Consider the following 27,486-nt stretch of genomic DNA (forward strand, 5'->3'; position numbering starts at 1 on the left):
CTCGGCATCATTGTATTGTGTTGTCAACAGCTGTTTAGAACTGTGTAGCAGTTGTAACTCTGGTTTGAGGCTAATATTTCCTTGGATATGTAAGTTATATAGCTACTTCTTGACAAAACAGGATAGCTTAGATGCATTGATTCATAGTGACAAGTTACTGTAGTGACACAGGGCACGTATCATTGTTGCAAAGTGGCAGCCGTGACACCAACTTGACCTGTATTGTACAGCAGTCACATTTTGAAGGGAAATGTTTATCGTGAAATGTGTGCAGATTATTAAGTCTAATGCATCCTGCAGAAAATGCTTTGAGTTATTTCTACACATTAAGACATGCAGCTCTTTATTTAGATCAAACATTTGTATTGTAAATTATATTTAATCCCAGTATTGATGAAAAATACATACTCCGAATGTTTCCCTGCTATATTTTATCTCTCCTGAAAGGTTGGGCTCCCCTGTCAGAGATAACTGTAATGGATTTAACAGTCCATTGTTAGATAAAGTGCCTTTAAACATGATGAAAGCGAGACAACCACTTTAATGGCTGCTTTATCAGTTAGCAGCTCCCGCCACTGCAACACTGTTACTTATCACTTCACTGGATAACATTCCTTCTCTGCACTTTCACATTCGTGGCACGTTCCTGGGATCTCTTTGTCATTTTGTGCGATTGTCTTGTGTCTAATATTACCGCTAAGCTCGACTGTAGCCAATCCTTTAACACCTGTCATTTGCATGCTTATGTTTAGACTGAGATTAGTATTCCCAGGAGACTGTATAGTTGCCAAACTGTGGGCCGGGGCACTCATTCACACTTCCCAAAAAGAATGTAAGCTGTCAAAGAAAAAAATGGAATAGTTTTGAATATTTGTTAATTGCAGGAAAGAGGTGTGTGTGTGTGTGTGTGTGTGTGTGTGTGTGGAGAATGTGGTAGAGTGGGTGAAAGAGTGATGGGGATTAGCTCCGGAGTACCAGCTGTGGAGACGGAGAAACAAATTATCTCCCCTGTGCTTTCTGACCACGGACGGAAAGCTGTAGCAGGAAAAGTTAACCCTCTCCTTCGATTTTATGTTGTTCATTGAAATGAGTAGGAGGAAATGCGGCGCTACCAAGTCCACAGCCAAGCGGACCAATCACAGTTGTTGCGCTCTGCTTCCCCGCGACATGAAGTTACATTTCTGGGACGTTGCATGTCAGGCTACGGCGTAGGGTTCGAATCTGTGTGTACCTACGCACGTATCTACGACATAGATTCAACGCATTACCATAAACCAGTACGGGTGGGAATCACCTGAGGCCTCATGTTTCTATTTCATCACGATACTTATGTTACGATAGAATATTATTGCAATTTTAAACATATTGCAATACTCTGCGATATATTGCAATTTATTATCTTTTTTTCCAACTTCAAATGATGTCACCAAATGGAAACTTTGTCACCATCTGTTTTTATCTAAAACGATGAATATCTCTGTTTGTTCATCTCACTTCAATTTTATTGCTGCAAAATGGGATTGTCAAGCAGACAAACTGACCAACACATATATAACAATAGATCGATACTTGGCGTCTGTGTATCGATACAGTATTGCCACGGAAAATATCGCGATACTACGCTGTATCAATTTATTTCCCCCCAGCCCTATAAATCAGACTTTACAGTCTGCATTCAGTTCATTAACGACTATGGACCCTTTAAAGCTTATACCGAAGATGGGTCTAATAGCATTTTTAAGTATTTTTAAAAATTGAAATAGTTGTTGAAGCCTTCTCGGGGGTGAGACACTAGAGGTCTTCATGGGTCCAAATCTGAAACAGACCCGATCTCAGTCAGACCTGCTCTAAAGATCTCACTTAGAAGAAAATCACAAAAAAGGTCAAATTAAATCAAATGAACACAGTATTTGTTCAAATGAATTTGATTCCAACCCTTGAAGCCAGCCGTATCCTAAACTTCGTTGTAGAATTGACGTTGTCCCGATAGTTTCTGATGCCCCCGCTGCCTCACTTCAGTGACAAGCTAACGTTAATTTTACAAAGTTCGCAAACAGCTTGAACTCTATCCATGAATTTTCCATTCATGGTGGTCTGTTGCTTGAAATTTTAAATTTCACCAGAAGAGTTCAGATCAAGTGCTTATTTTCCCCTCTGCTAGAATGGCCGTTAAAGTTTTGAATAAAAAGTGACAGCTATAGTCCAAGGATAATTAGACCAATGTGGCAAAATACTAGTAATAGTCTTATTTGTAGTAATACAAAATACCTACTTATTGTTTCCTACTTATTGTTTTAAAAATGATCTTTATGTTGAGGATTAGTCCCAGAACAGTTAATCCAACTTGATGTATCACCTATCACATCTAGCAATACTCTAAGCACCATAGATCACTGGTTGTTTCATTAAAGTCTGCTCAAATCTGTAACTCTGCAAAAACCAAACACACCACGATGACGGAAACTTGTTTGCTTCACATTCTCTCAGAGACTGGCCAAACATTAGCATTTCCACGACTCTTTTATCTGCTGGGGGAAACCATGTGACACTGTTTGCTTGGCGTCTGGGTTGGTCTGTGCCATTTTGACTGGGGACAAGTAGACATGAAAGCAGAAGACAACCAAAAAACAGTTTCACACATTCCTTCTTTCTTTTAAACTGTGACTTGTAGCCAAAACAATGGCAGAGTGCTGTATTTTATCTGAAGATGGCTGTCTAAAACGCACCAGGCCCTTCTGACAGATTAGCATTTTGTGCTTTTTAACCAGCAGATGGGGACATTGCCATTGACTTTTCCTACTTTTTAAACTGTGATTTACATGCATTCCCCCCCCCCAATGCCCATGCCCATGGACTTAAATGGCAATATTATTGCTATGTTATGTGTGTTATGGGTTAAAATGTATGTCTTTGTTTTATTATATGGGTGTTGCAGTAGTCATCTATCCCTCTGTACCATTGTTACCAAGGCATATTACCAATGGCAATGTAAGCACACCATAAAACAATCCAGCTGTTATGGGTTTGGCTTGTTGTTCTGTGTTTTTGTTTTATTGTGGTAATCTGTTTATTTCTGTTTTGTATTTTTGCCCTGTTTCCTGTTTTGTTTTGACGGTCTGGTTTTCTGTCTTGTCTTGTTTTACTTCCTGTGTTTTCCCGCCCTTGTGATTGCCCTAATGTGTTTCACCTGTTTCCCAGCCTTGTGTCACCTGTCTTGTGTTCCCTCGTTACCCTGTGTATTTAGTCTTTGTCTTCCCCTTGTCCTGTGTCAAATCATTTTGTGCCCTGTTGTGGCGTTCCGTGTAAGTCTGTGTATTTTCGTCTCCTGTCTGTATTTCTTTATGATTGCTCCTGTCTGTGTTTTTGCTCCAGTCTCTGAGTTTTGTGTTAGTCTTCCCTGCGGTCTCTGTACTCAGTTTTGTTTTTTAGCTCTGTTTTCCCTTTTTGCATTTTGGACTACATCAGTTTATACTCCTTATGTTTCTTGCGTTTTCACTATTTTTGTATTCTTGTTGGTTTTGTACCCTGGATTTTAGTGTTGGGAATTAAATCTTCATATCTAAGCTAGCCTCGGTTTTCTGTCTCAGCATTTTGGGTCCGCATTTTCTCCAGCCTTACATAACCCCAGCAACTGTCATGTTTTAAATGCTGCTAAACTGCCATTGGTGCACAGAAATGTGACATCACCTTTTTTTTTTTTTTTTTCAACTGATCCCCACTACTGTCAAATCAGTAAAAAGAGCATAGTCCAGAGAAATGACTAACGCTCCCAACTTTGGACCATTGGGGCTGTAAAAATGAACTCTATAATAACGACTCAACTCAAATTCCTTTTAACGATACACATTTTGGGCACACGATTAACGCACACGGGTTCTGAGATTTGGGCCTTGGGTTTGGGAAATGGGGAAGCAATGCCGCAGTAATGCTGTGGATGGCTAGCAGAAACAATCCTCCTTGAGCAGAAATGGATAAAGGAAAGGGTCTTTTGAATGGCAAGTTGAGTTTCAAAGCCCTTCCAGCTGGTTCTCTCCACAAGACTAAAATGATTTGCATTTACTGTCGATGTGAATTGAGTACGTTGAGTCTCAAATACTCAGCATTTTTAAAGTACATTTGTAACAGATTTAAAAAGTGCTAGTAACTTGCGAATAGTCGTGAGTTAACTATGGACAATCATGCGATTTAAATATTTTAATTGACAGCCCTAGTAAAAAGCTTATTTTCAAGGTCTTTAATGCTTTTTTTTTCTAGAGACTATTATAGCTATAGAATGGCTGGCGCTTTTTTTTAAGCCATTCAAAGTGACTGGCACAAGTAGGAAGGACAGCCAGTATTGAGATGTAACTGTTCGAGTGAAAGCACTGGAGCTTTTTTTGTAAGTATGTAAAACATGACAGTGACATGAGTCTTGTTTATCTTCTAATCTATTATGTTGCGAGGCTGTGACAAATGTCTCATGTAGCTCCTAAAAAGAAAATGTTAGCAAGTTATAAAATGTACTGAAAGAGAAGCCCCTTTTCTACCAAAGCACTGAATGATTCCAATGTAAACACTATTAAAAGCTCCCATGCCGAGGGGATGGCTGTGTAATGTCCCATTGCTCTCCTGCAACAAGGTCCATTGCTGAGAAGTTAATTCAATTAAAGCAGACAAAAGGCCACTGGCACCAATAAAGTTTGGGTGAAATGTGAAGCCATGCGATGGACACACACACAGTCTTGTGGCCAGTCAAGCATGATTTACATTTGCATAATGGCCAGCTACAGTGCAGGCTCACCATCGCCATGGGTTACAGTTGGCGCTGTGAAGAAATTCAGCTCCGTGTTAAGTGGGTGTATGTTGTCTGAAGCTGACAGGCGGGGTGTCCTCACTACCACCACCACACACAGACAAATACATATACACACTCGTTTTACTATACTTGTAAAGACCCTGCTTGTTTCCTTACACCTATAAACTAAAGCTGCAAAGATGAATCGATTAGTTGTCAACTATTAAATTAATCGCTGACTATTTTGATAATCGATTAATCAGTTTGAGTAAAACTTCTCTGATTACCTAGACTGGGTAAACCCAGTCCGATCTGCCGGCGATTTGATTTCGCCCTGCAGCTCAGGCTGGAAACCACTCAGGTTTTCACCTGGCGCGCTGTTGGCGGGTTTAACACGATGACAGTAGAGAAGCAACCAAGCAGCTTCTTGTTTACATTCAACATGACGACCACCATGCGGCCACCGAAGCGCAGCAACCCATTGATGTCGCTGCTACGTCACCCGGATCGTTGGTCTGATTGGTTGAAGGACTATCCATTTGCGAACAGAGTCATTTGAACTGTGCCCGTTGATCACGCCTCTTGTGCAGAGAAAATACAGAGAAAATACAGAGCAGACTCCCCAGACTAATGTTCAATCTTAAAAGATTGAGCTTGGTCTGGTAATAGCCAGACTACTGATTGCAGCTTCTTAAATGTGAATACTCTCTGGTTTCTTATCTCCTTTTTGACAGTAAACTTTGGGAAACGCTGACCGACATTTTTCACCATTTTCTGACATTTTATAGATCAAATGACTAATTTGATTATTCGAGAAAAATAATCAACGGATTAATCGACAATGAAAGTAATAGTTAGTTGCAGCACTACTATAAACCCTTACCGTGGGAGGCTCCTAAAGAGTTTAGCGTAGATGCTGCAATAGCATCAGTTGTATCAGATCTGGAGAGTATTTATTTATTTATTGAAAGAAGAGCAAAGAACGCTACTGAAGGCTTTTCTCGATAGCAAAGATGTTTTTGCTCTTCTCCCGACTGGCTTCAGCAAGAGTTTGATAGACGGATGGAAGCATTGCCACAACAACAGTTTCCATGATGGCTTCTCGGATGCTTCTGTGTAACAAACCACCTGGTGCGTTAGGTTACCCGGGTGCCTCCTAGAAATCCTCACTATAGAGGTATTTGTTCAACTGGGAGTCGACCTCGGGGAAGAAGCAGGAGGCCTGCAGATGTCATGTGGCCTGGGAGCTCCTACAGGAGGCGGTGTAGGATGTGCCAGGGGAGACACTATATGAGCTACTTTGTTTAATTTGCTGTCAATGATACTCAAACCTGGATTAGTGTCAAAAAACAATTGGATGCACGAGCTTTCTACTCCCTCAAAAATGAGCACCGCTGAGTAATAAAACAACTAAAAGTTGATGAACTGAGCTTTCACACAGTTCTTAACATTCTTTTTTTGCACTCTCATGTCACGGTCTTTATAAATCATCCCCCCAGGATTTTAATGACGTACCCCATTAATCATTAGGGATTATAGTTTTGCCTATCAGCCTTGATAATCTGCCAGCGTCACTCCACATACGACTTACGTATGATACAAATGACTATACAGTTTCTTGCATGTGGAATGTATGTATAAGACTTCATGCGCTGCCAAAGGATGTTCTATGCTGCTAGTAACACTATGTTTCTTGGAAATCCTCTAAGACATGATTGAACACACCCTGTGTGCAGTAAAATAAAGTAGATGAGGGATTTAGGTGAGAACATTGGTCAATTGCCTGTGTGGAGAAGCGTCCCACAGGGTTGATTTAAGGCACCATTGCCATGTTTACAGCCTGGCCGGTGGCTTTAGCCATGTTTGATTTCCCCCTCTAAAAGGAAGCCCTATAGCTTGATCTTTCTTAAAATAATCCTGACCTGAGAAAAGAGACCAGCAGGGGGCAGTCAGTGTTTTACAAATTTTGTATTGGTGCAGTAAGCCTGAAACTGTTACCTGCGCTAAAGAAACGACTTGCTGTAATGTGATGTTCATATGGATTAATCACAAATGACAAGTGTGAGGTCATGCAACAGGCGCTTCCAATTTAAACCAATGCCTTTGCCTTATCCCCAGCACACATGGCAGAGAGGAGTACTCACGCAACAACACACAGACATTTCCAGACACTCCTTTGGCAGCAGCCTTCACCGAGGCCTCACTCATGTCTTAGCACTGTGGGGAGCGATAATCAGCCAGAAAGTAAACCCCCCCCCTCCATGTTAAAATTTAAGCACACAACGCACACTTTGATCCAGCTGAGGGCGGTTTGGAAGGGCTTTAGGAAGATGAAGCCTATAGGGTTTGGGCTCAGGGCTTCACAGTGTTTACAGTACAGACACAGGATCCCTCTATCCACACACACACACACACACACACACACACACACACACACGCATGGGCAATAACACAGTTAACTATGGGATTCTTTTATCTTTCTAGTTGTTTAATGACATTATGCAGATATTAAGTTTATGTAAAGCACTCAGTACATAAACAGAAACGTTAGAACTTGAAGGCTCCAAATTAGACTATGCATGAACCTAAATGGTTTCACTGTGACCAGACATGACTCATGGAGTTTTTGTGATTAAGTAATGATGAACATGTGGTAGGATTGAATTCAGCCACTTGGATCAGTGTAGTTTTAATGTGTTTGTATGTACAGTCAGGTCCATAAATATTGGGACATCGACACAATTCTAATCTTTTTGGCTCTATACACCACCACAATGGAGTTGAAATGAAACAAACAAGATGTGCTTTAACTGCAGACTTTCAGCTTTAATTTGAGGGTATTTACATCCAAATCAGGTGAACGGTGTAGGAATTACAACAGTTTGTATATGTGCCTCCCACTTTTTAAGGGACCAAAAGTAATGGGACAATTGGCTGCTCAGCTGTTCCATGGCCAGGTGTGTGTTATTCCCTCATTATCCCATTTACAAGGAGCAGATAAAAGGTCCAGAGTTCATTTCAAGTGTGCTATTTACATTTGGAATCTGTTGCTGTCAACTCTCAATATGAGATCCAAAGAGCTGTCACTATCAGTAAAGCAAGCCATCATTAGGCTGACAAATCTAAACAAACCCATCAGAGAGATAGCAAAAAACATTAGGTGTGGCCAAATCAACTGTTTGGAACATTCTTAAAAAGAAAGAACGCACCGGTGAGCTCAGCAACACCAAAAGACCCGGAAGACCACGGAAAACAACTGTGGTGGATGACCGAAGAATACTTTCCCTGGTGAAGAAAAACACCCTTCACAACAGTTGGCCAGATCAAGAACACTCTCCAGGAGGTAGGTGTATGTGTGTCAAAGTCAACAATCAAGAGAAGACTTCACCAGAGTGAATACAGAGGGTTCACTACAAGATGTAAACCATTGGTGAGCCTCAAAAACAGGAAGGCCGAATTAGAGTTTGCCAAACAACATCTAAAAAAAGCCTTCACATTTCTGGAACAACATCCTATGGACAGATGAGACAAAGATCAACTTGTACCAGAGTGATGGGAAGAGAAGAGTATGGAGAAGGAAAGGAACTGCTCATGATCCAAAGCATACCACCTCATCAGTGAAGTATGGTGGTGGTAGTGTCATGGCGTGGGCATGTATGGCTGCCAATGGAACTGGTTCTCTTGTATTTATTGATGATGTGACTGCTGACAAAAGCAGCAGGATGAATTCTGAAGTGTTTCGGGCAATATTATCTGCTCATATTCAGCCAAATGCTTCAGAACTCATTGGACGGCGCTTCACAGTGCAGATGGACAATGACCCAATACTGCGAAAGCAACCAAAGAGTCTTTTAAGGGAAAGAAGTGGAATGTTATGCAATGGCCAAGTCAATCACCTGACCTGAATCCGATGCATTTCACTTGCTGAAGACAAAACTGAAGGGAAAATGCCCCAAGAACAAGCAGGAACTGAAGACAGTTGCAGTAGAGGCCTGGCAGAGCATCACCAGGGATGAAACCCAGCGTCTGGTGATGTCTATGCGTTCCAGACTTCAGGCTGTAATTGAATGCAAAGGATTTGCAACCAAGTATTAAAAAGTGAAAGTTTGATTTATGATTGTTAATCTGTCCCATTACTTTTGGTCCCTTAAAAAGTGGGAGGCACATATACAAACTGTTGTAATTCCTACACCGTTCACCTGATTTGGATGTAAATACCCTCAAATTAAAGCTGAAAGTCTGCAGTTAAAGTACATCTTGTTCGTTTCATTTCAACTCCATTGTGGTGGTGTATAGAGCCAAAAAGATTAGAATTGTGTCGATGTCCCAATATTTATGGACCTGACTGTATGTGTGTAGGATTGAGCATCGAGAACCTGTTCCAACTTGGAATTGATTTCAAAAATTACGATTCCAATGGAATTGTTTGGAATCGTTTCAAGTCTGATCATCGGTTCCAAATTTAACACACACAGGTTTTGGTTTCCGTACAGTAAGCTGTGCTCTTAAGTGTGGCTTTATTTTACATTGAGAAAGCCCAGTAAAACTGTAAATCACCATTGAGTGTGTGTATGTGTGTGTGTGTGTGTGTGTGTGTGTGTGTTGCTAATATGCCTTCCTCTGAGGCGAGTAGGCTGCCACTGTGTCTCCAGCAAAGTAAACATGGCCTCTTTCTTCCAAACCTTGTAAAAGTCATGTTGAGAGGAGAAGAGTGGACGGGAAGAATGTTGATGTCCGATGCTACTCCTGTTACCCAGCATGCTCGCTCCCTCAGTCCCCTCCTCGCTCATGGGCGAGTGGCAATGAATCTGTCAGGTCTGAGGTGGCTCCCATTAGGGGTCTGTTAAAAAAACCAATGGAGAAGCCCGTTGAGTTGGGAGTTACTTAGTTAGGAGACCCGTTGCAAAGGAACGACCCCTTCACCTCAGCTGCCAGCACCTCCAGTGTATTGAGTCACTTTCCTGGAACGGTTCTCTAACTCTTGTAGTAGGGGAAATGCAAAAGGTAGACGCAGTACTTCGCCAGTTCATTCTAGGCCTGTAACAATTATTACATAATTGTTTAATTGTCTTTTTTTTCTTCTTCTTTTTTACGTAATCACGTTACATTCATTACGTTTCTTCGTTTAACCGCAATTAATTGCTAACATTAGCTAAGGTCTTAAGGCGTATGACAGGTAATTGTTGATTTTGTTTAGATATGCAAAATTGTAATTATGTAAGTGCTTATCGGTTGGACTTTATATTTTTATTTCAAATGTTAGTTGTTAGCACTTGACCCTAAACACGTTCATAGCAACAGAAATGACGAGGGGGGGATACCGTTGAAGAGGCGGGGTTTACTTTATGTATTAGGCTGTGTATTTGTGTTATGACATTACCTGGGTCACATAACTGTGACAAATAACCAAAACATGTGTTCTGGAATTCATTCAAAACTTTAATTTGTGTGAAAAAGTGATAAATAAATAAATATCTTTTAAAGTGGACTGGAAGAGACAATTATATTGTCAATCGCTATTATTTCTGAGACAATTAATTGCACAGCAACATTTTGAATTGTTACAGCTCTAGTTCGTTCATTTTGCTTTAAATTAGGGCTGCACGATATGAGGAAGATATCTAATTGTGATTATTTTGACTGATATTGCGATATGATTCACGATATTGGAGGGAATGATCATTTTGTATCATTATTCTCATTTTCATGTCATTCAGGAAATGAAGATGATTACAGTGTGATTTTTGCGATGATCTGTACCAAACAAAGATGTTTTTCTTTAGTCTGTAGGATAGGATTTGTAGGCCGGGATGTCTCCGCAGCCCCACAATATTTCATTCAGAATTGCGATTTGAATATTGCACTAGTCCATATTGCGATTTTGATAAAATTGCGATTAAGCCCAGCCCTGTTTTTAAATGCAGATAAACTTAAAGGTGCTCTAAGCGATGTTGGGTGACGTTACTTCTCATTGACGTTTGAAGTATTGTCAAACAAAACGGAGGCTAGCTCGCCCCTCCCTCCTCCTCATCCCGTCCCCCTCCCCCTCCCTTCCGTGCTTCCGCGCACTAACCCTCCAACCCCCACCCCCAAATCCTTCTTGTTGGTTATTGGCTGGAACACTGTTTATGTTTGGTGGTGCAGGTTGGCTCAGTTTGTTTTTGTTGCTGTTTGTGGAGCCTGGGCTGTCTACAGAGACCGTGTTTTTTTTTACAGTGTGTTCAGGGGACAGGCAGCTAGCAGATATTGAGGAGATGTTTGCTGTATGTGACAAAAAATGTAGCCTAAAAAACGCGTGACATCACTTAGAGCACCTTTAAGTATATATTAACAATAAATCAAATTAGTACTTGCAATGTGAAACGGGTCAACTGTAGTGACAAACCTACAAAGAATTACAGTATTGTATCTTTTAATGAAAAAAACACTTTTAAAATGTCTTGAAATTAGAGATGCACCGATAGACCGGCCGGTGACCGGAATTGGCCGGTTTTCACGTGCTCGGCCATGACCGGCGACCGGCAGGTCAGTCTGACATATGCCGATTTCATGCCGGTCAATGCTACAATTAACGGACTACATAAGTTATATGAGTGTGTTATACCTGTGTTGTGTTATCTTTTACATCCCTTAAGCGCATTTCAAAATGCTAACAAGAATGTTTGTTTAATGATCTGTTAATTCTGGCACTAAAACATTAGGATGCTCTTTTTTGTTGGGGTCTATATAGAAGAATGTGAATATTGAATATTGGAGCTACAGGGATTCTTTTGGCTAACATGTTAGCCATAACAACTTCATGTCAGGCTGTGTGATCTTCAGCTTGTTGTTGCGTTCTTCTGCCCACTTGCAAAAAATGTGTTGGGGCAGCCTCAAGTGAAGTAAATTGAAGTTGCACCTCAGAAACTTTATTTTTAATTATTGCTTTGCAGGTTTGATATTAGGAAATAGGGATAGACCGATGATTGGCCCGTTTGTTTGCAGATTATCTGTATCGGCGTTTTATTTGCCTGATAACCGATAAAGTGTTCTACTTTGGCTCGGCTACAGCTCTGTGTCTGTCCCTCTGTGTGAGTCTGACTTAAAGTGGCCATATTATGAAAAAAATAACTTTTTGGGGATTTGGGTTGTTATTTTGTCTCTGGTGCTTCCACATGCATACAAACTTTGAAAAAAACAAACATCCATGCTGTTTTGATTGCATACCTGCAAACTAGTTGCTTTTCGGCGAAAATCGACATTTTGAATGGGAAAATGTCATCCACGTGAATCGTGTAGATCCAAAGAGTTTGGTTGTCTTTTTTTTTTTGGGGGGGTGCTAATACGGCACCGGTGCCTTAACGACCGTTATCTACCGGACCGTGGATAAATGCATATCGGTTCCAAATATCGGTTTCATTAACTACCAATAATCTGTATTGGTATCGGCCTTAAAAATCGGTCGATCCCTATTACGAAATAACTTTTTCTGTGGTAAGATTTACAGTTTCTGTCAATCACTTGACACAAACCTGGAAACATCTGGAGAAGTTTTTTTTTTTTTTGCTTACAGAGAGCCACAATCTGATTGTCATAAACATCGAGCCCACCTTGTTTATGGCTTTCACACTGACCTTGGTAAAAGTATAAAAAATCTCAGAGAGTAAAAAACAGCTCCTGGTATTCTCACTTTCCATGTAATGATCTCCTGACACTGGCTTTCCTGTGTGTGTGTGTGTGCGCGCTTGTGTGCGTGTGTGTGTGTGTGTGTGTTTCCTCTCTTTGCTAACAATGCAGCTCAGGAAGTATGTCAGGATAAGGGCCAGACTGTTGGGCTCTTTTTCTGCCAGAGCATCAAACTTTGAGGGACAATAACATAGTCTTGTTAATCCCACAAAAGCTGGTTCAGTGTTGAAGAAAGCTGTGGATCTGTGAAAAGGAATTACTGCCCCAGGTATCTTCAAAGAAAACTCTGCGATGTCCCTGTGGCTGGTGAGTGCTGTTGCAACATGTCATTTTCAGCTGTGGGTGGTCAGGGATTCGCTCCCGTCTCGAGGTCAGTCCAACCCCGGCACACCAAATGTTTCGGGCTCAGTCAACAGACTTTGCTGCTGGTTTTGCTCATTTTAGGTTGTTAACGTGCAACTTTACTTAAACTTACTACAATTAATGTTACTTCCAACCACTTTCCAAAGACAACATAGGGTTTGAGATTGATTTCCTACTTTTCTTTTGGCAGCAGCTGTTCTCCATTCATGCAAATAAGCTATGATAACCAAGTTGTAGCTATGGTTTGGGGTTAACATTTGATCAAATCTGAATCCACTTATTGAATCTGAAGCCTTTTTCCAAACCATTATTGAAGCTGAATATGTTTGGCTTTCAACACTTGCAAGTAATTAAAGTTCTAAATAATAACAATTCAAAGATCAGTTATGATTTTTTTGTTGGCTGAGAAGTAGGGTTGGGCGGTATCCAAATTTTGATACCGTCAAACCTCCTCCCTATTTTACCGCGGTATACGGTATTACCATGACTCATTAAAAATGATGACGTAAGGCTCAGACGGCGTCACCAAACTGTTGGCTTGTGCACCGTTCAGAGACTGAATACCAAACACTAATACTGAAACAATAATAACATAACAACAACTTACAAAAAACTACTTTCTCCTCCACACTGTCACGTGATGACACATAATTACATAAATTATATTTTGTGGAGTGCAAGCGAGGCAGACGTGTGCTGGGGGGGCAGCAGTGCGTGGACAAACTGCTGCCGGTTGGCGAGGAACATCCTGTCTGCCTCCACAGCCATTGCCCGATAGTCTCTGGAGGAAGAGAGGGGGGAGCAGGCCAGTGCGGTGCGCACGGGTGCTGGATGCTGCCGCAGGAAAATGTGGGCGAAGAGGAATGAGGGATCCGCAGCGCCCAGCACAGCCAGCATCCTCTCCATTAACTCGGATGGCTTGCTGTCGCCAAGGCCGTTCAGGGACAGCAGGCGGTCTGCTTTCTCCAGCTCCGACAGTTCAAAGAGTTCCAACAGGAATGTTTTGAGTGCGTCGTACTTGCCGTTAGCCGGAGGAGCCTCTAACAGCGCCATAGCCCTGGCTGTTGTTGAGGCATCTAAGGCCGATCTAAACGTCCTGTGTTATTCCTCTCAGCTGGAACTGGGCCTCGATGTGCTGAAACCACGGCCGTGGGTTGTGCTGCCAAAAGTCCGGTAACTTGATGGTGGCCGCGTAGATAGCACCGACATTAGCGCCGCCGCCGCAGCAACAGCATTTTCACCACCGTCGTCGTTTGACATAATTCAGCCGTTAAACTGGAACTCATATATCATAACACATCTCCCTTAAAGGTACAGTACCTTGGTGAATGTCTCTTTCAGTCTTACTTGTGGGTCACCACAATGTAATATTTAATCCTTGTCTCCTATATAAGTGCATTGCATTTTTTTTAATGACTGTATTGATACCGTTGCTATTTTTAGACCCAGCGGTATACCGTATTACCGCCCAACCCTACTGAGAAGGCAGAAACACTTGAGTTTTGAGCGGCAGCGTTACATGTTAATTACACGTTTCTTTTCAAGACCAACTTGCTCAAAACACTTGAGGCTCCAATGCAAGACTAGTAAGCAGAGTAGCTTAAAGCACCCATATTATGCTCATTTTCAGGTTCATAATTGTATTTTAAGGTTGTACCAGAATAGGTTTACATGGTTTAATTTTCAAAAAACACCATATTGTTGTACTGCACAGCTCTCTCTCACTGCTGCAGATCCTCTTTTCAGCTGGTCTCTGTTTTAGCTACAGAGTGAGACCTCTTTTCTTCTTCTGTACTATCTTTGATTGCACTCGCACATGTGCAGTAGCTCAGATGTAGATCATGTCAGCTAGCTAGCTCCATAGACAGTAAAAGAAAGGCTGTTTCTCCAACTTCAGTCAGTTACAAGGCAGGATTAGCTGGGAGACTTCTAAATGAGGGCGCACATGGAAGTAGTTATTTTGTAGATTATGGTGAACTTGTGTGTGTTGTAGCAGTGCTTTGCTATTGAGAACGAGGTAGCATGCTAGCATTAGCATTCTAATGCTACGAGCTAACGGTTGCGGTTAGCCAGCTCGTTTCGGCTTGTGACGTCACAAGCTGTGCCGATTTTGAACAGCTCACTCGGAGACTGAAGGCAGGACACATTCAGAAACCGTATCTCACTCAGAACAGCATGGATGGATTTTTTACAAAGTTTATATGCGTGTGGAAGCACCAGAGACACAAAAGAACACCCCAAATGATTTTTTTCATAATATGGGCACTTTAAGATATTGATATATGATTATCCTCCGACATTGATGTGATGTGATCATCTAGATCATTTGTCTAGAGAAGAGTCATCACTTGTCTTGTTGACCTACAAAAACACAGTTTGTAGAATGATTTTCACAGGGTCTTTCTTTCAGAATGAATGTTAATTAACTAGCTGATATATTGTGCCGCCGGTCACTGAAAGTTACATCAATGCGGGCTCAAATGAGTGTGCTGCTAAAGTTTTTTTATACATTTTATTTTTGGTACATCAATATCATATTTAAACTCTGAATTTATTTAGATTAAAGTATTGTGATTCTTAAGTCGAGCAAGTGTGTTTTCCCCCTGTGAAGGAAGACGGAGTGAGTCTCCACATGACTTGTACGACTGTTCCAGACAATTCATGAATTACATACATACGGAGGATACAATTCAAGTAAAGACCAAACGAGAAAATTCTCTTGAATCACTCTTATGTGCCATTTAAGAGCGAATCTCTTTGTGGTTCTTGCATGACTCCCATTGTTTTAATTCTTTTATCAATCTTGGGAACCATTGGCTGAAAAGTGTTGCGTTTGAGCTTTGTTGGAAAACCAAACCTGGAAAACAAGCATGGACATTGTCGATAGGATAATGTGGAAATACTCCTTTTTAATGGGGTGGCTGAAATTGAAGTGGAACATTGCATTCATCTTTTTTACCCATCTAGCTATGGTGCTGTGTACCAAAGTCCCGAACGGGATGATCTAAGACCGTTTTATAGGCTGTTTTTAAGAGTTTTTTTTTTTTTTTTATCTTTTTGATTTGTCCTTTCGAAGGCGGTGCAGCGTCTACTTAATGGATATGAAAGGCTTTGTATGCCACCTTTTAATAAAAGCTGTCATCTGTGTCTCAACCTGATAAAATAAATATTTTATGACATAAACACCTTGTGTAGTTGACTCTGTTTTGACCTCAGAGACAGACCCGGTCTCCATTTGCCCATGATATGTCTCTCTCTCTGTCTCTCTTTTGTCCTGTCCTCTGATGTGGAAGTGTCGCTCTTGAAGGTGTCCAGACAGCTTATTACTTTACAGCTGCGCAGAACGCAATAACTTTCACACTGATGACTGTTTTACAAGGGGCTGTCCGCTCGTCTGTCATTGACTCTTATGCAATGGTCAGCCTCAGCTGGTTGTCTGTTATGTGAAAACAGAGCCTTCTTTAATTAGCCTTCATTGAACCTTTTTTCAGTGTCTCCTTTATGACTTTCACTTGCTGAATGACTACATTAAAAGGGACATTTACATGACGCACACACATGTTAAAATATTTTGAAGCTTTATGGATATACAGTCTACATGTACTTGTATACTTGATGGGTGTTCCTGCAGTTTTTTTGTTTTTTTTTAACTAAGTGAAGAAAGACAGACACTAGGCCTTCATACCTTTTCATCACCTTGGCCTACATCCTGTTCATTTCTGCCCTGTCTGGGCTTTCATAAGGCAGCTGATGACTGCTTAGAGGTCTTTGGTGTTTGAGGCCAGTTGATAATTGCTGCTTGAAAGGTGAAATGGTCACTGTGGGTACTTTGTGTTTGGTGGGCACTTCTGTAGATTATAATTAAAGGTTAAATAGCTCACCCATGCCCTTTGGAATTTTGGAAGTTATAATGTACACCCCTCTCTTTTCCCCCCCAACATGGATAAAGCTGTCAGGGAATCACTTATTCTGATTTATTGGTTGTAATGTACTGTACATCTTGGGGTCTCAGTGATTCACTAAAACATGTTACTGGAAAAACAATTCAGATTTACAAATTTTAAACATTGCATGGCATCAAATTCTAAATATTCTTTATCATTTCTCACCAGACAGCATTGTTAGGTGGTTAGAGTTGCATGCAGTCACTGAGCTATGAACCTCCGCCTGGGGAGCTTCGTAGTTCTTAGTGCCTCCTTCTGTCTAAAGAGGCTTTGGGTTAACAGCCGGGATTATCGCTTTTCTTAAAACGGGATATTTTATTGTGCACTCCTTTTCGTCACCAATCCCAATTTAAATTTCCCATGATTGCCAATTTGCCAAAGCTGTTTCCATCTGTCGACTTAAGATAGAGCAACGCTTTGCTCTATGTTCGAAGATGAAATTAGCTTTCACTTAATTCCCCATGGCTTTCTGCCATGTGCTTACATTTTCGCCAAGCTCTCAATCCAAAAAATGGACGCCTTTGGATCAATAGTGGGAGGGGCAGGAGATAATTGCTGCATTAATCACAGCCACTTTGTTGGGGGAAATAACATGAAATGCAAAATTTAAACAAACGGGACCTATTGGTTAACGTCATGTTAAATTTGTTCCGCCTTTGCAGCAGAATCTGGATATGGATGTCAATTCATATTATGGGAACAATGGTGTTTTACAGCAGCCATGTGCATACAGGGTATAAACTGACTGCTGCATGATGTCACTGACAGCTGAAGTATCTGAAATATGGGAGAAGGTGAGAGCTTAGCACACAGTTTAATCACAGTGTGTGCAGTGAGCTGCAGTGTAGCACTGTGTCTTCACAAAGTGAGTCTGAAGAGGAGGCTGTGGCTAATAACTGGCACTGGGTGTTTTTTTTACAATATTAATATAACTCTTGGGTAGAGATAACAGTAGCCTAGACAGCAGTACAAAATTTTTTCTTTATTGGTGCTTTTTAGGGCTGCAAAATATATTGTTTTTTTTTTTTGCGAAAGGCTGCAACATATCGCGAATTAAACTGACGAATGAATACCACCAGCTGTGACCAAAACATCTCTGCCAGCCCCCCATTAAAACCATGACCGGCCACTTCCCCTTGTATTCTCTCAGGAACAATGACCCCTTAACCCCCTAACCTCTTGTCTGGTTTCCTAGAATGGACAACAGACCTGACATTGCCAGATCGAGACTTGAAACCAGCCCATTGTTTGTACTGCAGAGAGTCAGGAAGTGCGCATGTTGTATTCGCTCCTGCTTCTCTATCCCTTTGCCAGTATTGTGTAATCTTCTTTAACAGGACTTCAGGAGATTGGTTATGCTATGCCGAAACCTGATTGCCTTACTTCATCTTCACCAAAATGTCTGCAGGCTACGCACAGACTATTGGCTAACTGCTCTATAGCTGACCATGACTTGGTAAATGCCATACAGATGATACTGTTGGTTAGTCTCTCTAAGGGCCTGGTCGCATAAGGGCTGTCCATTGTTAGCAGTCAGTGCTACAAACACTGTACGTATTCTTGAACAAACTGTGTTAACTTAAAGGACTTCCTAAAAACTTGAAATTTAACCAGAGTGCAGTGCCTTACATCCTGCATGTTGTGTGCCTGATGCACATTCTAATCGGCTCACATTGGTCTCGTCACTTTTTGGATAAGCTAGCGAACTCGTAAACTAAAAAGTTATTTATTAACCTAATCTTGCCTTAACCCCAAGATGAAACCTACAGGAGACCTCATGCCTCATTGTAACTTCAAACAGATGATTTCTTATTTTTTTGTGATTATCAATTTACCAATTATCAATGATCAATGATCAATTTACTTGCTCCTTGTATTGCTGGCATAGCTGCAACCACGATTAAACTTCACTGCAGATTTTTAAATGACTTACTGACTGCTAATACATTCTCAAATCGACCATCATAATGTTATACTGGAAAACATGTACAACTAAATAGCTCTAAAATAACTATTAATATTATAAATTTATGAACGTGTATTCAGAGCACGGGCTGAGACGTCATGGAGCTCACTGAAGCACGCACTGCTACGTCCTGCAAAACCATGCCCATCTGGGTGAAATACCACCTTTTTTATTAAAACTAATCGATGTGCATACATCAGTAATTCTGCTTTTAACTGCTAATTTGTACTTTTGAATTGCTTAATTAAGATTAAGATGTTGAACAATAGGACTGGCATCGAGAACCGATTCCTACAAAAATTACGATTCCTGTGGAATGATTTCTTTATTGGAATCGTTTGGAGGATTTGGTTTCAAATCTGATCATGGGTTCCAAATTTAACATGCGCACGTTTTGGTTTCTGTAGCAGCCAGGCGCTTGTTGTGTTGCAGCCTTGGAGCTTTCCTCTTATTTGTGAAATAAGCATGTGACCCTTTTCAACTCAATCGAGAATCGATACGAACCAGAATCGAAAGGAAGAATCGCAATTGGAATCAGAATTGGTCAAATCCAAACGATGCCCAACCCTATTAAACAACATTATGTTCAAGGCTTGTCATTTCCCATGGCCTGACAACTTGCAATGCATCAGTCAAAGGCAACACAGTGGTATATGAGCACAGAATGCACAAATAATTCATTTGAGAGCAAGAACTGCTAATTGGTGTGCACAAAAAAAAAAAAAGGTTCTTCCCTCTGTGGAGCAGGAGCTGTACAGATTCAGATGAGCAGTTTAAACATTACAGGATAACTCTTTTATTCTAAACACCTTGCTAGGATTTTTGGATGTGGATCTGGAAAAGGCTGACCTTTTTTAAAAAACAGGAAGCAGCTTAGAATATACCCAAATAGGGCTGTAGGCCTATCCTTGCAGTATTTTTACCAAAAAGTCAGATGTTTGATTCTCCCATTTCCCCAAAAGGAAACAAAGAAGGTATCTTGCTGTGTAGCTACATGATCTGGAACAAGGTTATTATGTAGTGTTTTATAAGGCTATTCGGCTAATGTGAAATTTGTCCGAACATAGAGACAAATGTTCTGGTTTGATTTGTTGATAAACCCCCTTTTAATAAGTTCATAGTTTCAGTTAGTGTTTTTGGGATGGAGGTATCAAGTGTTTTAATTCAAGCTCTTTTATGCATTATTTGTTCTCTATAGTGTTTTCCATGTTGTTGATACAATACAATACATATCATGTGCCCTGCACTTTATCTAATAAGGGAAGGTAAACAAGCAGTTCCATTGCTGGCTTGAGTCACTGATCCTGCCCTCAGTCTTTATATTAATTACTCAGAATGCATACAGGCTCAGAGGCTCCAAGGGCCATTTATGATTGGTGTGGGACTGCCAATCTTCATTAGGGCCCCCCTGACCGCTACAAATGCACCAGCACACTCCGCTGAGAACACTTACCTGCCCAACACACACGCTCATTTTTTTAATCTCCATCTCTTCTTCTGTCATATAGTGTACATTCATACATCCACTCACCTCGACTCCCTTCTGGATACCTTTTCTTCTGAGCCTTTAACATAAAACGAGCAATAATCGTAACATATGACGAAGAATGCCTGCATCATCATTTGAATGTACAGCCTGATGTTATTTCCTGGGAATTAACTGTTACTCCACTCAAGACAGCCTATACTTGTTCTTTCACTGCTCCAAGACTCCCTCCAAGCCCCCCTTTCTACATTAAATTGAAGGACCCCCCCCCTTTTCCCATCACTATAAGTGCCTCCTTCTTTAACAGACGGCTCTACCCGACCCACCCCACCTCCGCCCACTTCTGCCTTCCCCTCTCCTAATCTTTTTTCCTCCTCGTGCTTTGAATGGAAGAACCTGCAGCATCCAGAGAAAGAGGGGACAGGATGGAGGATGGAGGGATGCTGTAGGGATGCTAGGCAAGAGAGGGAAGGACACATTTAGTTAGAAAATACCTCACCCACACTTTAAGGGAACTTCTAGCCACTGAAACTGAAGAAAGATTGACCTTTTCTTGGATCAGATCTGCAACCATCCCAGGATTCTCTCCAATACTAACTACTAGGGTCTCATACCTTTGGACAGTGGTTTTGAAGGACAAGCTAGAGAGGGAGGGGAGACGAGGAGCAGCAGCTGTTATACAGTAGTGGACGTGAGGAGGTTTTCAGGAGAGAATGGGCGGACTAGACTGGTGTCTTGCCGCAGTCTTCAGTTGGGCAAAATTGTTCTTCTACTGCATCTTCCCGTTTTGGAAACAAAGGCAAAGTAAAAACAAGGTACAGTTCATATTTTAGATGCTATTTGAATTAAGGTTTTTTGGAATAGCGTAAGTGTTTTTTCTATTTAAGATGAATGCACCTGCATGTTGAACTTGGCTTTCATGGCTGCCAGATTTTCCTGTTTGTAATAGAGAAAACCACATGCTGCTTCTTGCTTGGAACAGAGCTGCATCAACTCTGGGTTGATTGAGACAAACGGTATTTTAAGCCACGCTAGCAGTATGGTTCTAGAGGTGGCAATGCCGTTTGGTCGGCTGGTTTGTCTGGTGGTTGGTTGGTCGGTCCACCAGTTTAATCCAGACTTAAATATCTCAAAAAGTGTTAAATGGATTGCCAAGAAATATTGTACACATTCATAGTTCCCAGAGGACGACTCCTAATGCCCTGACCTTTCCTCTTGCGTCACCATGGGGTAAACATTTGTGATTTGGACTGAAATGTCTCGACAGCTAGTAGATGGATTGCAATCAAATTTAGTACAGACATTTGTATCCACCTCAGGATGAATTGTAATACCTTTTGTGATCCCTTAACATTTCCTCTAGCACCATCATCAGGTCAAAAATTTGGTTTGTCCACTACTTTATAGGTATTATAAACCAATGACATCAAACAATCAATTTTATAATTCTGGTCACATTAAACCGTATCAGGTATGATTTAAAATTGTAAGATTCACAAGAGCCTCAGCTGTACTTTGCGTTTTGTGCTTATAATGTTAATGTTGTGTAAATGTTATAATGTTAATGTTGTGTAAATGTTAAGCTGGTTTCTGCAGTTAACATTATACCTGCTAAACATCAGCATGTTAGAATCGTCATAATGTGCTTAGCATGCTGACGATAGCATTTAGCTCAAAGCACCACTGTGCCTAAACATCACCTCACAGAGCTGCTAGCTTGGCTGTAGACTCCGAGGAGCATTTCAGTGGTTAATTGACGTGTTGGTTTTATTGCTTCACTTGTTTTTAATGTGCTTGAAGTAGAAATCCGGCGCAAAATGAACCTAGGGGTTAATTACACATGTGTACCGAGTCAACCGTTCTCTTGGATTTGTTTTCATTAATCGAATGTGACCAGTTTAAGTAAAAAGAAATCTCTATTTCTACACCACTAACAAGGCTCAAAATAGCACCACACTTGCACGGTAGCATAATGAGGGTCCCTACATGTAAACCGAAGCATTGAGAACTTTGTAAGTGTACAGACAGTTTATTAAAAAGATAGATTAGAAAGACAGTACCTTTCATGTATCCAGGCGGGCGCCATCTTGGGGACGACGAGCGCTGTGCATCGTGCATTCAGTTCAGCCTACGTTACCTGGCGTTCGTCGTTCGACTGGAAGCGTGGTGCTATTTTGAGCCTTGTTAGTGGTGTAGAAATAACGATTTCTTGTTACTTTACCCGTGCCCCGACGACTAGCGTTATAAGCTAATTAGCGGTTTGCGATAACACTGGTCATATTCGATTAGCATGAAAACAAATCCCAGAGAACGGTCGACTCGGTACACGTGTTATTAACCCCTAGGTTCATTTTGCGCCGGAATTGTTCTTTAATGTACTGGTTTCATTGTAAAGTGTCTTTGAGTAAAATGAAAAGCGATGTATAAATAAAATGTATTATTATTATTATTACATTCAGTCTCTTTGTAGACTATAAAATACATTTATTCATTCATTGATTTCCTCACACCGTTAATATGCAGAGTCTTGTTGAACTCTGTTGCAAAAAAGTTACGATTTAGATATGATTTCAATTAATTTCCGTAGCATGCTCGTGACATTCAGTGTGATCAACAGAAAAACACCTAATTCACCTTATGAGTAATAGCTTCGTTGGGATATGTATAAAACGTTGGGATTATGATGTTTTTCGTGACTCAGTCACCAAATGTCCCAACATTTCCATCTACAGTTGCCAAATGACAATGGAAACTAAATTAATATTTATATGGCGTCCAGCTAGTGATAGGCCTGCTGTGAGCACAGAGGATGAGACAGGCAGGAGAGATAAGCACTTTATTACACACACACACACACACACACACACACACACACACACACACACACACACACACACAGAGGCCAGGATATTGCCAGTTTGACTTGGGCACTTTTCCTGATAGTAGGTCTGTTCTGTCGAACAGAGCCATTAATCTTGCAAATGCCACTGCCACTGCTCAGTGTTTTAGTACACACACCCTCACAGACACACCACACAGTACTCATCTACACACACCGAGCTCATCCCTAATTAAAGCAGAAAGTGTTATTGGTCCATGGCTGTCTGGCTACAGACACATTGAAGGTGTTTAGCATGCGACTCCTCCTCCTGTGGTTGTGCATCTTCCTCTGCTGGCACTTTGATGGTCTCTGTGCCATGAGGTGGCGTTCAACAGGGGTGAAATAGCAATTTACGTGCAGTTGCCCTTATGGTACGTCTCCACTAGCAAGTGTCATTTCCACGCTTCCCATTCTATTTCCATGTAAGCAGCCGGTAAATGCATTCTGGTGGCGTTGCAGCAACTTTCGAGAAGCGGAACGTCGAGTTGCTAAATCCAGGCTTGAGGTCCAGGCTTCTTTATGCAAATAAGGGGCGTCCAGCCAGATTTATTGTCAATCTAAAATAAAGACAGATTCAGCAACTGCATAGCGTATTTTTTGCGTAAATTGTTTTCAGAAACACATTTCAGTGAACTTTTTTCGTAAAAATAAGAGAAAGTTTTCCAAACGAGCCGTCAATAGGGTCTGTTTTAAAATTCGGGAGCAGACAGACACACATGAAGCGTTCATCCAATCAGGTGAAGCCATCAGGGTTCTTGCAGGGTGTAGACTGTTTTTCTTTGCTTGTCAGTGGTCAGTGAAGAGAAACTGATAAGTGCTAGTGGTGAGCCTATTAAGTGTCCAATGCTGGGAAGTGGGGCGATCCCTGCCGTCAAACAACTATGTGGACACGTACCATTCGTTCTGGCCAGTCTACACTGGCTTTGACAGGCTAAATTGGTAGCAACAGCGGCTTACCAGGGCTGTGTGGTTGTGCCGTGAGTAGATGCCTGTGCTTTAAAGCAGCTGAACCCCCGGCCAGGTACATGGTCCTATGCTGTGACCCTCTCAAAGCCAAATGACTCAAATTATACTTTCCTTGGGAATGATAAACTTACACATTAATCCTACATTTGCCAGCCAAGTGAAATTGTGTTTAGGTTATTTCTTCATTGAAAGAAGAGCAAAGAGCGCCACTAAAGGCTTTTCTCCAAGGAAAAGATGTTTTTGCTCTTCTGCCGACTGGCCTTAGCAAGAGTTTGATAGATAGATGGTTCATCCAATCACCTGCCAGGTAATTTTTCTTAAAGTGCCTGCCCTTTTCCAAACAGTTTCCAATGACTGCTTCTCAATGCTTCTGTGTAACAAACCATCTGGCGCGTCAGATTAATGTGGAGTCACATTAGAATTAATTTGGAGTCATGTTTCTGGCCACCTGACGATTAGTCCAATATTAAATTCTTTTTTTAGCTGTGGTTATGGTCTCCATGAACTCCTGACAGAAACATCTGGCTGCTAAATGCTCCAAAACACTACATCTGTTCACCAGCTAGGCTCGAACTGTGTCTGTCTGCTGTTTGGTGCTGGGCAGGTAGTGTACAGTGGGTAGGGTTGGGTACCGAAACCCGGTGCTAATACGGCACCGGTGCCTAAATGACCGGTATCTACTGGACCGAATTGCAACGCAGATTTCGGTGCCTCATTTCGGTGCCACTTAAATGCCTTCTGCGCTGCTCTCTGATGCTCTGAAACAGACGTTGGAGGCAACAGGAGCATCGCTGCACGTGACGTTAGTTAACACTTCACTTGACACCAGGTAACGTTAGCCTACCGTTAGCTAGCAGCTGGATTAAACACGGTTAAAATGCTGACAGCTGCCGTTGTCGGAAAAACAACACAGATGGTGCGTTCACTTGAAACTAGTAAGCCTCGTGGTGCATTCAAAGTTATTGTAAAATACCCTATTCCCTACTACCCTATTTTTTAAAGTATCGTTTCAGGCACCATTTAGGCACCAGCACCGTTTTAAAAGCATCGTTTTAGCAATGGTATCGGAAAAACCCAAACGATACCCAACCCTAACAGTGGGTTTATAAGAGCTTTTATAGCAGGCAGTACAACCAACACTTTTGTGTTTATTTTACTATTGTTATTTATTCACATATCTATACTATTTAGGCTCTATTGTTTTATGTACCTGGCGTTAGGTAGCTCTTTTTCTGCTGCACAGAAAGTTTGCAAAAGCAGATTGTTTTACATAAATGGAAGAAAAAGTGAGTATCCAATGTGGTTTACATGTATAGAAAAAGGTTGGTCTGCAGAGTGAACTTTAGGAAAGAGAGTCTATAGTGACAGGTGATCTGTGGGAAGTGTAGTGAAGTTAGGGAAACCCTCCTGAAACACCCTTACTCCAAAGATGTCTCCAAATTGGCAAAGATCCCAAAAATGTTCCCTTTTATGTTTACTCATAATTCTTCAAAGCGTAAGCTTCACACCATGTACTGTAGGAGTATTGTTGTGTTCATGGGTCAGTATGTACTGGACAGCCCTTCCTCTCAGCTCTACGCAGCAGAGACAACAGAGAAAAACGTGCACACACATGTGAGTGTTCGGCAAAGGGAGGGCCCGGGGTCTGTATTGTTTTCAACAGATGGGAGTCACGGGGGTGGGAAAGGGTGTGTGCATGTCTGCGTGTGTTGAGGGGCCTGCTGGAGTGTTTTCTTCCTCTGTCTGTCAACAAGTGAACTCCCCCTTCATCTCGCAGGTTCTAGGACGTCAGCCAAGATGAGAGAACACACCCCTCTGTTTACACATTCACTCTCTTGTCTTTCTATCTGCTTATCAGACCCTAGGTTATCTCTTTGCGTCTTTGTTTTTTTCTCTCCACCTCTTTACCTTTTGTGTCTGATAAACTTTCTCGCTTGCTTCGTATTTCTTTTTTGTCTGCTGAAACCTTTAAAAAAATAAAAATAAATAAAGTAATCCATTGTAACAGGGCGTACAGCTTTGATCCATCTGCTGTTTGTCCATCTTTTCTTGGTTCAAGGACAGCGACCTGACACTGGTTAATCTTCCTAATTGTGTGAGTACCCCGCTGTCAGCTCTCAGCTCTGGTTTACAAAAGAAGACCGAAATGGTCAAGGTTAAAGAGGTACTAAAACAAATCTCACAAGTGATCTGATTAGCCTTGGAAATAAGCCCACCCTCCGTTCACTACATTACAACTTCCCTCACCCTGGCGCACACCCCCCACCCCGATTACCTCTGCAATCCCTCCTAGATTTAATAACTGAAAAAGTGTTTGATTATAAATGTGGAGGCAATTGGTTCAGTGACCACCAGTGGGTGCTGCGGCTGTACTTGGGTTTGCTGTAACTGCATGGTCTTTAGGGAGAAATATACAGAGGTGGAAAAAGTACTAAAATATTGTACTCAAGTAAAAGTACCAATACTTTGATGAAATATTACTCAAGTACAAGTGAAATTACCTATCTGAAAAATGACTCAAGTAAAAATTACTTAGTTACATTAAAAAACTGTAAAACAGGTTGGGGGGGGGGGGGTCTCTCCCATGTAGTGAAAATTTATTTTTCTAATGTTAAAATTTCATAGTCATAGTTAATATTTAATAATACTCTACTGCACTGTTTAATCCTTGCACTGTTCTCTTTTGCACTGTCACCATTGCACACAGTCTACCATAGCACCTTATCATGGTCATTGCATTTCTGTGTATGATTTTGATTTTTATTCCTATGTAATTGTGATATATGTGTGTATATGTGTTTGTTGTGTTAAGGTTGTCTAAGCTACTGGATACTAACATTTCCTTTGGGATGAATAAAGTATCTATCTATCTACTATTTTGTTTTTAATTAAAGAAAAATCTATACAAATGTATAAACATCTATACAAACGTATGCACATGTAATAAGAACATAACACATGTCACACATGACATTTAAGACCCTTAGGAAGGTATAATGTGCAATTTTAGTTCAGACCATCCCATAAAACGTTTTCAAACAATCAATTGACAGTGAAAGTACCATACATTGTTAGTTCTGAGGGCCATCCTTCTTTTCTTTACAAACATGAACAACAGTTATAATGCAAATCAAGGCCAAATCACGGGTTTAATTTTTTTTTTTTTTTAAGATCATTTTTTTGGGGCTTTTCTGCCTTTAACGGACAGGACAGCTAGGTGAGAAAGTGGAGAGAGAGAGGGGGAAGACATGCAGGAAATCGTCACAGGTTCGGACTCGATCTCTGGACCTCTGCGTCGAGGCATAAACCTCTATGTAGTATATGTGCGCCTGCTCTACCAACTGTGCCAACCCGGCCACCAAATCAGGTGTTTTGACTCCATAAATGGGTAAGACCCTAATGTTCACAGCCCAGACTAGCAGCTAGCGGCTACACACCTAC

The 27,486-nt window shown here is 41.2% G+C and overlaps 1 protein-coding gene across 6 annotated transcripts in view; it reads left to right on the plus strand.

Moving 5' to 3' along the window:
* tns1b (tensin 1b) overlaps positions 1-27,486 on the plus strand; it is a 239,726-nt gene that overhangs the window by 12,915 nt on the left and 199,325 nt on the right. Inside the window, exon 1 of one of the 6 annotated variants that reach the window (XM_078263168.1) lies at positions 12,598-12,745. The exons of the other annotated variants lie outside the window; for them this stretch is intronic. Coding sequence (XP_078119294.1) covers positions 12,731-12,745 — 15 coding nt within the window. The 5' untranslated portion in view covers positions 12,598-12,730. Of the gene's footprint in view, positions 1-12,597; positions 12,746-27,486 lie in introns of those variants that run through there. 6 annotated transcript variants of the gene reach the window in all.

The sequence above is a fragment of the Sander vitreus genome, chromosome 11, assembly GCF_031162955.1.
Source record: "Sander vitreus isolate 19-12246 chromosome 11, sanVit1, whole genome shotgun sequence".
In the NCBI taxonomy this organism is placed as follows: Eukaryota; Metazoa; Chordata; class Actinopteri; order Perciformes; family Percidae; genus Sander; species Sander vitreus.